The sequence below is a fragment of the Peromyscus eremicus genome, chromosome 10, assembly GCF_949786415.1.
Source record: "Peromyscus eremicus chromosome 10, PerEre_H2_v1, whole genome shotgun sequence".
In the NCBI taxonomy this organism is placed as follows: Eukaryota; Metazoa; Chordata; class Mammalia; order Rodentia; family Cricetidae; genus Peromyscus; species Peromyscus eremicus.
In genome coordinates, this window is record NC_081426.1 from 97,005,061 (window position 1) to 97,017,183 (window position 12,123).

Consider the following 12,123-nt stretch of genomic DNA (forward strand, 5'->3'; position numbering starts at 1 on the left):
GGTGACACCCAAGAGCCCCATCTTGGAATGCTACCACCTGTGTAAGTAGCAGGGTTTGGGCAACTACCTACATGTTTACTTAAGTGAAGATTATTGGAAAAAAACAACAGATGGACTGGGGTTAGTGATAAATGCTGATGAAAGGGCCGACAAGGGTAAACATCTCTACTCAACCAATGTGCCCTGGAACTAAATGGCTCCCTAAAGCTCAGTTGTAACTTAATAAAAATAGTGTGCAATGCTAAATATCATGCTATCAAACTTTATGTGTAGAATGTAATATAAAGCAATGGAAGAAATTGTAAAAATTTAAGATTATATCTGAATTATCAGACCCTGTGATCTAGAGCTCCCCTGAGGGAAGAATGTAGTGGGGTGAGATGCACCTGCTGGATTCTTCAGCACTGTTTTCAACATTATTTCCCTGAGCAACACTACAGCCATGAGTGTGGAGCTCAGTCTGCTGTGCCCCTTTGCACCTGACCCATGGGTTAGGGTTAGGCTGAAGGTTCATCTTGAGGTATCATAAACACAGGAGGTCATTTATATTTCACATTTATCTGATATCTTAGCATTAAGTAATCATGTTTTCATCATATGACAGAAAAACATTTCTATCATAAATATGGATTTTATAACATTTTGTAAAGTTATGGGAATTGGAGATGTAGAGCTGGCTCAGGAATTAAGAGTGCTTGCTAGTTGGGTGTAGTTGTGCATACTTTTAATCCCAGCACTAGGGGGGAAAAGGTAGGCAGATCTCTGTGAGTTCCAGGCCAGCTTGGTTTATATAGTGAGTTCCAGGACAGTCAGGGTTATGGGAGAGACCCTGTCTTAAAAAAACAAAAACAAAAGCAAAAAACCAACACCCTGTCCCAATCCAAACTATACCAAATAACAACAAGAAAAAGAATGTTTGCTGTTCAATCTTGAGGATTAGAGTTCAGATGCCAGTACCCATGTTAGATGGCTCACTATTGTATATAATTCCAGCTCCAAGGGATCCAATGCCCTCTTCTGAACTTGGCAGAACCCTGCTCCCTCACATGTACAGATACTCACTCAGACACATACACATAAAATGAAATAATGTAAATATTTTTAAAGAGTAAGAGTAAGTGGTGATTATGATCAAACACATTGCATGAAATTCACAAAGAATTTATAAAAATATTTTTACAAACAAATTCTGGGAATGGAAGCAACTTAACACAGGTATATTATTACAAGATTTCTGAACACCCATCACATACTTTTAGGATCAAGCACACTCCTGAGAGAAAGCTATGCCTGGGTCATATAGCCTTCTTGGACAGCAGAGGAAGGCTATTTCTGCTCAGCAGTCCAAGCATCATTTCCCGAGGGCTGGGGAGGTGCAACACTGGCAACAGCATTCACAGAGGTCACACACCACTGGAATAATCCAGTGTGCAGTCTGCCTGCATCTCAGCCCATCTGCAGAGTGGGTACTTACTTCTTTCTGCTGTTAATGTCTTCTACAGAACCAGACAAGTTCTCTGACAAATTATAGGCAAATAGAAAATAAAGGATTAGCCCCTTTCCCAGCCCTTAGGGTGTTGAATTATGAGAGACACAGGGACTGAGGCTGAGGCACATGACACTTACCTATGAGTGCCAAATGTCTCCCACAGGAAGGGTCCATTGTCCACAAAGCAACGGGTTCTATGCCCTTAGACCTTACCTGCAAGGTCTCTGCAGAGATTTGTCCATGGTACATAGCACCACACACTGGCTGGCACAAGCCCTGCATAACAGAACTATGCCACTGGAAAGCCACAACACATGCAGGAAATGGAATCACCCTGAACTGTTGGCTTCCCATGGGGTATGTTCTGTGCACATATATTATGTTGTGGCACAAGCCTGGCACACCTGAATCCCAGTGAGCTGCAGCTGGGGATCCCTGACAGTAAGCCCCAGGTGGCTGCTCACGTTGCCTTCACAGCCAATTTAGGAGAGTTCTACAGTGTCAGGAAGAACATAGCTGCCAAAAAAATCCCACAAGGCTATCCAGACGCTACTTTACCAGAAAGCTACTTTATTTAGTTACACCATCTCTCTAGAATAACTGTACAGTGATATTTACCGAGGAACACACACATGCCAGGGGCTGGCTGCAGAGCGTAGATTTGCAGGTGTGGAGGGCAGGAATGGGCTCATCTTTTCACTGTCCATCCCCCCAGGGGATGCTGACCCTGTAGGAAGCATTAAGAGATGTAAGGAGTTGTGAGCTTTGAAATGACTTCTTAATTCTATACTGCTGAAAAAAGTGAATGCAAACATCAAATAAGAAAAATAAGCTGAAAAAAAAAACCAGAACAGTTTACTGGTTTAAATATATGTTTTTAAAATGTCATGTCAGGTTAGTTCTCTCAGAGTACTGATGACTAATGTAAAAACTTGTCATGGAGACAGGAACCAGCACTAATGGGCTTCTGAACTACTGCCAAGAAACTGAGGAGTGTGAGGTTTTGTGTTTGTCCACACCACATGTATCTGCACAAACATCTCATGTATATACTCTTCTGAGAGCAGCCTTGGTGCCAAAAAGCTGGCTGAGCACTTGCCTGCACACTGCCTCTGCAGCAGGCCCGAGATGCTGATGGGCTGTCGGGGTAGTCCAGTCCATGAACTACTAAGGCTGGGGGAAGGCCCTTGTGCTGCTCTGCTGGATAGCTGTGATGCTGGAGCTGGTGATAGTTCCTTGTAGGGCATCTGCAATGGTGGGACTCTAACAATAAATTAAACAAAAACATTCACAAATGCTCTTCATATTTCTAGTAACATGGTCATCTAAGCACTGACTACTGTGTGGCCTTAAAGGTCATCTGTTGATAAAAACCATGTTCTGAATACCTAGGATGAATAAGGCCTGCTCTAGGCTGAGAAGGTGGTGAACAGGACCATTCAGGAGGCTGCCCTTGTTCTGTCTGCTGTCCTAGGGACTTGCTGTACAGATGCTGACCAAAGTCAAGAGGCATCTGCACTTCCCCTAGGGTCTGTGACAATGAGTAGCTGAGCAGGAACAAAGGGAGCTAGGGTCTTTAAAACTTCATGATCTGCCCTGTCACCACAGCCAGCTTCAGCCCATATCTACCTGTTCCTAGAAGCCACCTCACTCCACCTTTCCCAATCGCTTCAACAACTCTAGGCAGTTCTAGCATCTTCTCACATGTGGTACCATCAGGCCAGCCTGTAGCTCCTCCTCTCATCTTTTAGTCACCAAGGGCTCCAGGTTCAATTCTCAGCATTCTGAAGATTATGGGAGCTTCCTTGGCAATCTTGTCCAGACAATGTTTTAGACTATGGCCTCTGGAAAGATGACTTTTTACTCATGTGTGCTACCCAGGCTCACCTTACAGGCTGTATTCAGTATGGTGTTATCATCAGCTGACTGAATTCCCCTTCTTTGCTAATCCCTACTTTTTCTAGATTTTACGGGTTTTGGACATCCTGGAACCTTGTAGTTCTTGGGGACACTGCTCATCCTGGGGCAGCTAACTTCTGTAACTCATGAACAGCTTGCCTGTGGGCACACTTCTCACAAGCAAACCTACTTGCCCACACCCCTATCTTCCTTTTTCAAATCCACACACACCAGCCTTTTTCTTGCCTATATCTTCTGGATGAGCAGGGACTGCCAGTGAGCCCAGGGTCTACAGAGTTATCCAGAATAAACAATCAACACTTCTTGCCTTCCACAGAAAGCACAGCACAAGTTTATGTTCACTTTTCCCTATCCTTTCTTCAATAATCTCTAGACAGTCATCTCTGTTGCCTTCTTAACACAGATGATTCAAAGAGAGCCAGGGTACTCAGCAACATACTTACCCTGTGTGTATAACCATGTAGTTTAAAGGAGCCAAAAAATGGATGCTGGGGTTGCAGTAACAACACAATATACCACCAACCAGGGGAATCAAAAGCCAGTAGAGAGTGAGGTGAGGTTGGTGCTTCAGGGTGAACCAGCATCAAGGAAGGGGGATAAAGTCTCCAGGGTGGGCAAAAACCTTTTGTCAGGTTCTTCAACCAACAGACAAATGCACATAACCTCAGGACCCAAGAGGCAGACATGGCTACATAGGCCATGTGCTTACTGAAACTGGGTTAGCCGGAGGTAGGCAGTAAAATACAGACTTGATTATAGCATTGTAGAATGTTCAAGGGAAGCAGCTGAAAGTGCAGGGCTTGCCTTCTGGAGGCTAGCCTTTGAGTGCTCAGAATGTGTGTAAGAGACATTGGGAGCTGCCTACCTGACCATGGAGAAAGGTGTGGCCGAGTGAAAGGTATGTCTTTAGAGTTGTCATACTATAGCTATAGGCTAAGCCAGCCTGTCTCTGCTTCTGTGAAGTATTTTACGGGGCACAGTCCACCTGCAAGCTTCTACTTCTCCAGCCACACTCCTCATACAAAGGCAGAGCTGAGAAGCTGCATGAAAAGCAAAAATATTTACCTCTTGGCTTTTACAGGAAACATTTGTGACCCTAGCTTACTCCTTTAAGCAGTTACTGTGCAGCCATTAAGTAGTTCTTTTTGAGGTCTCTAAGTCATACCTTGGATTAAAAAAAACTCTAGCTATAAAATGAAACATATAATACAACATTCTCCAAACATGGACACATAGGATTAAGAGGCAACCTGTCAAGTTCAACACTTGGCTGGAGGTTTGGTTGGCTTATGTTTTACCCTAACGAGGACCTACCTGATAGCCTTTGTCATGCTTGCATGGCTGGGTGTCAAGCTGAGATGCTGGGATCCCCGGCAGGAGACACTGCCTGTGGAGGGAATAAAACACACTGTGTGGTATTAGTGTGTCACAGTACCAGATTACCTACTGCTGCTTCTTTGCGGGTATGGTCATGTCTCCATTATGAGACCAGTATCAGGTGGCATGTGTACCCATAGATCATCTCTGACTCTAGGCAGTTCTCTGAGTGTGACTACTGACTCACCATGCACCCCAAATCCTTCCCATTGCCACACAAGAAACATGTGTCTTAACTTCTATTTTTCACCTATGCCCCTTTTCAACTTGGAGATAATGTGAACAATTCAAATAAATTGGCAGCTTGACGTCAGTGGTTGGGACCAGAATCAACCAGGCCAGTTGAATTTCGGCCTCAAAAAGTTGCTCCTGAGCCATGGAGACTTCTCTGATGGCCAGTAGTTAGTCAGCAAGGGCCAGACATACATGCCTGGTACACAAGTGCTCAGTGAATACCAGTAGCCACATATGAAGACCTGGAAAGCATCTCCAGGAGAATGCCCCATTTACACTTAAAAAGAATGTTCATTCTGCTATTGTCAGGTGATGTCTGTATGTGCTTTTTTTTTTTTTTTTTTTGGTTTTTCGAGACAGGGTTTCTCTGTGTAGCTTTGCGCCTTTCCTGGAACTCACTTGGTAGTCCAGGCTGGCCTCGAACTCACAGAGATCCACCTGGCAATGCCTCCCGAGTGCTGGGATTAAAGGCTTACACCACCACCGCCCAGCTGTATATGCTTTTTTTATAAGTTAATTTGGTTAAATTTCTTCAGTCTTCTAACTTCTTAGCAATTACATATTCAGTGGTTTATCAATTATAAGGATTTGGATATTGAAATACCCAAACTATAATCTTTGGATTTCTTTTTAACTCATCATATATTTGGGTTTGTTGTCTATACACAGTAATTGTTTTAGCTTCTTGTATAGTAAACATTTGGCATCATAAAATGTCTCTTTGTTACTAGTAATATTGTTATCTTAAAATTTACTTTGTCTATTATGAATAAAAGTCATTCTAGTTCCTTTCTGGTTGCTGTTTGCATGATATCTGTTCTGTAGGTTTTCCTTTGCCTATTTGTGCCTTTGAATTGAGTATATTTCTTTTTTTTTTCTTTTTCTTTTTTCTTTTCTTTTTTTTTTTTTGGTTTTTTGAGACAGGGTTTCTCTGTGTAGCTTTGCGCCTTTCCTGGATCTCGCTCTGTAGACCAGGCTGGCCTCGAACTGAGTATATTTCTTATAGACAGAATGTATATAGAATTTTTATGCCAGTCTGACAATCTCTGCTTTTTTGCTGGAGCATTTAGTCCATTCCACTTAAGGTAACTTTTGATGTAGTTGGATTTGGGTCAACCCTCACATATTGATAATGGGAGACTTCAATACCCCACTTTCACTAATGGACAAAGCATCCATACAAAAACTGAACACAGACATACTGGAACTAACAGATGTTATGACTCAAATGGACTTAATAGATATCTACAGAATATTCCACCCTAATGTAAAAGAATATACTTTCTTCTCAGCACCTCATGGAACTTTCTTTAAAATTGACCACATACTAGGTCACAAAGCAAATCTCAACAGATACAAATAAATTGGAATAACCTCCTGTATTTTATCAGACCACCATGGTTTAAAGTTAGATTTTAGCAACAACAAAAATTACAGAAAGCCTACCAACCCATGGAAATTGAATAATGCTCAACTGAATCACCAATGGGTCAAGGAAGAAATAAAGAAATTAAAGACTTCCTAGAATTCAGTGAAAATGAATGTACAACATACCCAAACTTATGGGACACTATGAAAGCAGTGCTATGAGGAAACTTCATAGCACTAAATGCCTACATAAAGAAGTTGAAGAAATCTCACACTAGTGACTTAACAGCACACCTGAACAAAAGGAAGCAAGCCTGCCCAAGAGGAGTAGATGGCAGGAGATAATCAAGCTGAGGGCTGAAATCAATAAAATAGAAACAAAGAGAACAATACAAAGAATCAATGAAACAAAGAGTTGGTTCTTTGAGAACACCAACAAGACAGACAAACCCTTATCCAAACTAACTAAAAGGCAGAGTGAGAATATCCAAATCAACAAAATCAGAAAGGAAAAGGGGGGCACAACATCAAACACTGAGGAAATCCACAGAATCTTTAGGTCATACTTTAAAAACCTGTACTCCACAAAACTGGAAAATCTAAAAGAAATGGGTAATTTTCTTGATAGAGACCACTTTCCAAAGTTAAATCAAGAACAGATAAACAATTTAAGTAGAACTATTACCCCTAGGGAAACAGAAGGAGTCATTAAAAGTCTCCCAACCAAAAAAAGCCCAATCCAGATGGTTTTAGCACAGAATTCTACCAGACTTTCAAGGAGCTAATGCCAAAACTCCTCAGATTATTTCACAGAAGGAACAATGTTAAATTCATTTTATGAGGCCATAGTCATCCTGATACCCAAACCACACAAAGATTCAACAAATAAAAAGAATTACAGACCAATTTCTCTCATGAACATAGATGCAAAAATACTCAATAAAATACTTGCAAACCAAATCTAAGAACACATCAAGATCATCCACCATGATCCAGTAGGCTTCATCCCAGAGATGCAGGGATGGTTCAACATATGAAAATCAGTCAATGTAATCCACCATAAAAACAAACTGAAAGAAAAAAAACCCACATGATCACTTCATTAGACGCTGAAAAAGCCTTTGAAAATATCCAACACCTCTTTATGATAAATGTCTAAGAGAGATTAGGCATAAAAGGAACATACCTAAACATAATAAAGGCAATTTAGAGAAAGCTGATAGCAAACATCAAATTAAATTGAGAGAAACTCAAAGCAATTTCACTAAAATCAGGTACAAGACAAGGCTGTCCACTCTCTCCATCTCTATTCAATATAGTATTTGAAGTTGTAGCTGGAGCAATAAGACAACTGAAGGAGATTGAGAGGATACAAACTGGAATGGAAGAAGTCAAAGCATCATTATTTGCAGAAGATATGACAGACCCCGAAAATTCTACCAGGGAATTCCTACAACTGATAAACACCTTTAGTGAAGTGGCTGGACACAAGGTTAACTAAAAAAAAAAAATCAGTAGACCTCCTATCCACAAATGGCAAACGGTTTGAGAAAGAAATCAGGGAAACAACACCCTTCATAACATCCACATATAATATAAAATATCTTGGGGTAACTCTAAGCAAGTGAAAGACTTGTATGACAAAAACTTCAAGTCTTTGAAGAAAGAAATTGAAGAAAATATCAGAAGATGGAAAGATTTCCCATGCTCAAGAATTGGTAGAATTAACATAGTTAAAAATGACCATCCTACCAAAAGCAATCTACAGTTTTCAATGCAATCCCCATAAACATTCCAACACAATTCTTTACAGACCTTGAAAGGACAATACTTAACTTCATATGGAAAAACAAAAATTCCAGGATAGCTAAAACAATCCTGTATAATAAAAGAACTTCCAGAGGTATCACCATCCCTGATTTCAAGCTGTACTACAGAGCTATAGTAATAAAAACCTCATAGTATTGGCATAAAAACAGATAGGTTGATCAATGGAATCTAACCAAAGACCCAGACTTAAATTCACACACCTATGGACACCTGATTTTTGATAAAGAAGCTAGAAAGAAATATACAATAGAAAAAAGAAAGCATCTTCAACAAATGGTGCTGGTCTAACTGGGTATCATCCAGCAACTGATGGGAGTAGATGCAGTGACCCACAGCCAAACAAAGGATTGTAGGAGCCAGAGGGTTTGAGGACACCATGAGAACACCACCCACACAATCAACTAAGCAGGGGACACAGAGAATGAAGCAACAATCCTGGAACCTGTATGTGTCTGAGCTAGGTCCTTTACATATATGTTATGGTTGTGTAGCTGGGTGTTCTTGTGGGATTTCTAACAGTGGGAGCGGGGGGTGTCTCTGACTCTTTTGCATGTTCTTAGAACCCTTTCCTCCTACTGGGTTGCCTCATCCAACCTTAAGGGTTTGTGTTTAGACTTATTGTTACTTGTTATGCAATGTTCAGTTGATATCCCTGGGAGGCCTGATCTTTTTTTTTTTTTTTTTCTTTTTCTGAAGGGAAACAGAGGAGTAGATCAGGGAGAAAGGGGAGGCGGTGCGGGTGGGGAGGGACTGGGAGGAGTGGAGGGAGGGGAAACTATGGTTGGGATGTAATACATGAGAGAAGAATTAAAAAAAAAAAAAAGAAGACTCCTTCCTGGTATGGCTGCCTTGAATTAAGGACTGTCAGTCAAGCAGGCAGTTGGACTACCCTTATGTGAGCACTGACTGTCCTAAATACTCCATGGATGTCTTGTGGTAGCTACATGACAACTAGAGCTGCTTGCTGCTGAAGCACAGATGTAGCTCTTGAAGGCATGCACGCCATTGCCACAATGATTCCAAACAGCTGTGCTAGACTCTGCTATCACAAATTTCAGTGAAGTTTTCACCCAAGCCAGAGGGAAGCATGTCCCCTGTTGATCTAACAGAGGGATTGTTAGATAACTATATAAATGGACAATGCCATAACTGGTGAATGCAGCAGGCCATTTACATGATAGTGGCTGTTATTGTTGCAAACTTCTTTGTGGCTGTATAAGCAGGCTATTCAACTCACTTTTGAAGCTAGCCTGGAGATATGTTCTTACGCTGTATCTGGGTATTGAAACATTAGGCCCGATAAAAGTCCTCTCTCAAGTATTTTTCTTGCCTACTTTAGATTTTCATAATTCATATAGCAGGACGAGCTGGTTAACATTAAGAAGGAAGTGGCAGCAGTGGCAGGAACAACAACTGTGGAAGCAATTTCAGTGGGAACCACAGCAGCAGCTGAGTAGCAGCTAGAGTCATGGCAACAGTGACAGCTACAGTGGGATAGTGGCAAGAACCATAGCAGTAACTCTAATTCAAACAGCAGCAACAGCAGAGGCAGCAGAAGTGTCAGCAACTGGTGTCTATGGGCTTTCCAGGAAGCCCTGCCTTGCTCAAACATAAAGGAGCTGGTGGCTGTGGGCATCGTGGGATGGCCCTTCTACCTGGTGTACCATTGATGCATAGTTGTCCGATCTGGAACCACAGATTTCTCAAATGGGAAATATTAATACTGACTACACCCGGTGGTTCATGTCTGACAGGTATTCCACTTTTGCTACATGATTGTCACTCTGCTCTGAGAACTCAGCCTTGTGATACCTAGTGTCTAGTGGTGGCAGTGATAGTGGCAACAGCAATGAGAGGCAACTGAAGTGTTGTGGAGATTGGCCAAGCCCTAAAGCCAAGGGTCTCAGACATCCTAGGCCTGAAATCTGGGGAATCCTGATGTCTTAGACATTGAAGCTTAATGCTAGCCACTGTCAAGGGCTGGAGAATCCTAACTTTCTAGGCCTACATAATCACTATAATACTTGTTACTGAACACTGAGGGTACTAGTGAGGCCTGCACATAAACCATGATACTATAGAATGCCACCTGCTCCTGCCTGCAGCCTGGCTGAAGATACCAAGGGTTATAAAAGCTGCCAAAGCTCAGCACTAGCAGAGCTTTTCCTCACTTACTCACCATTCCCAGCCAGGTAGAGCAAAGGACACCAAACAGTGGCTGGTAACATTTTATGAGCCATGTTAACTGGGTGCGTGCAAGCGCTCTCTCTCTCTCTCTCTCTCTCTCTCTCTCTCTCTCTCTCTCTCTCTCTCTCTCTCTCTCTCCTCTCATGCACACACACATACACCTAGAGCCAAGGGGTTAATGTTAAGTATTTTTCTTTATCACTTTGAGATATGAATCTTGCCAAATGCCAAATCTGAAACTGGCCAATTCAGCTGGACTGGCTGGCTAGTGAACTCCAGGGATGCATCTCTTTCTGCTCTCTCAGCACTAATATGTGCACGGTTGCACCTGGTTTTTACATGGGTCCTTATGCTTTCACAGCAGGTACTTTATTCACTGAGCTTTCTCTCTACCCGTGACCAGGATGGAGCAGGGGGAATGGCCATGGGCTCTACACTTCCTAGAATTGTGAAGAAAGACTATAGGTTTTGGAATTTGATCTGTTGGGTAACAAGAGCTCCCACAGCCAGAGCAGGAGGGCTGTGAATATTAAGAAGCCCACATGAGAAGAATCAGGGTCTGGAAGGATCATTGGACAAGAGCCACCAGGGCAATGAACCAGCAACCCAAATCAATTACCAGCAAATAAAGAGGCAAAACAACTTTTGATTAAACTACAAGGAGATAGTAAAACAAGATCAGTTTTTTCCATGGTGCATGATCCCACGAGCTTCTCCTAAAATGGTTTACAATATTTCTATTGTGGTGAACCCAAAATCTCCCAGCCAGCTAGTGGAGGGCAACCCTTAAGTAGGTAAGAACTGACAACTTTGGTGAAATGAATTTGAAGTAAGATCACAGGAAATTTTACTTACCCATGCGTCCATCCTGAGGTGGACTAATCAGAGAGATTCTTGAAGGGCCTGCTGCCATTTCAGGCTACATATGCAAAAGAAAACAGCCAGTGAAATTTCCAAACTGCCACTTTTGAGGGTCCAATTTTGTTCATCAGGACCCATGTCCTGAAGCTCGAGCTTTGCAGTCCTGTCACCTCTGACAAAACTCCCTGCTCACTGGATGACAGCCTCATAGGCCGAGACAGAGCAGGGCAGGGCAGAGGATTGCCTCTGTTCTCCCTGGCTCTGAAATAGTAAATGATACAGGACCCCCACTAAATTCCTTTAGGAATATCAGGAGAGTAAAGGACAAGTAAGATCTCAAGTAATCTGGTTGGAGCTGCCTTGCTGAACCCTGCTTAGGCCCCCTTTTCCCAGAGACACTAGGAGCCCAGGTAATGTTACTACCCTTGCTTGACTCGGAGAAGACTTCTGCCTTGCAAAGTTTAAAATGTTTACTAACTGCCCCCTTTCCAGATGTCTGCCTATGTGTGGTCTGACACTTCACTTTGGAGTTTCACTCACTGAATTCTGTTTTTTTCCAGCTGCAATGTATCAACTGTGCTTATTATCTTCAGTATCTCTAGCTCACCCTAACTGCTTGGGTGCTAAGGAAACCTGAAGCTGAATGACCTGACCCCCTCCCCCCAAAATAAGGGTCCCTCTCCACCATTAATATGGTGGTCTGGAGAACCATGACTACACAAGTTCTCAGGTAGAAAGGTGGAAGCAGGTGTCTAGCCTCCAAGGAGCTGAGATATATAGCAGGGAATCTGTGAATGTCTGGGAGGTCTAAGGTAGGAAGGGAGGTGGAGGTGCCCAGGGTACGGTGGGTATACACT

At 42.4% G+C, this 12,123-nt stretch overlaps 1 protein-coding gene across 3 annotated transcripts in view; it reads right to left on the reverse strand.

Annotated features, from left to right (window-relative positions):
* Window positions 1-2,030: 2,030 nt before the first annotated feature.
* Rnf212 (ring finger protein 212) overlaps window positions 2,031-12,123 on the reverse strand; it is a 71,102-nt gene continuing 61,009 nt past the window's right edge. For 2 of the 3 annotated variants that reach the window (XM_059274981.1, XM_059274979.1), the window contains 4 exons: window positions 11,261-11,324; window positions 4,724-4,796; window positions 2,589-2,752; window positions 2,031-2,216 (listed from right to left, as the gene is read on the reverse strand). In XM_059274981.1, coding sequence (XP_059130964.1) covers window positions 2,104-2,216; window positions 2,589-2,752; window positions 4,724-4,796; window positions 11,261-11,324 — 414 coding nt within the window. In that variant the 3' untranslated portion in view covers window positions 2,031-2,103. The remainder of the gene's footprint in view (window positions 2,217-2,588; window positions 2,753-4,723; window positions 4,797-11,260; window positions 11,325-12,123) is intronic. The other variant, XM_059274980.1, reaches the window with a different exon arrangement.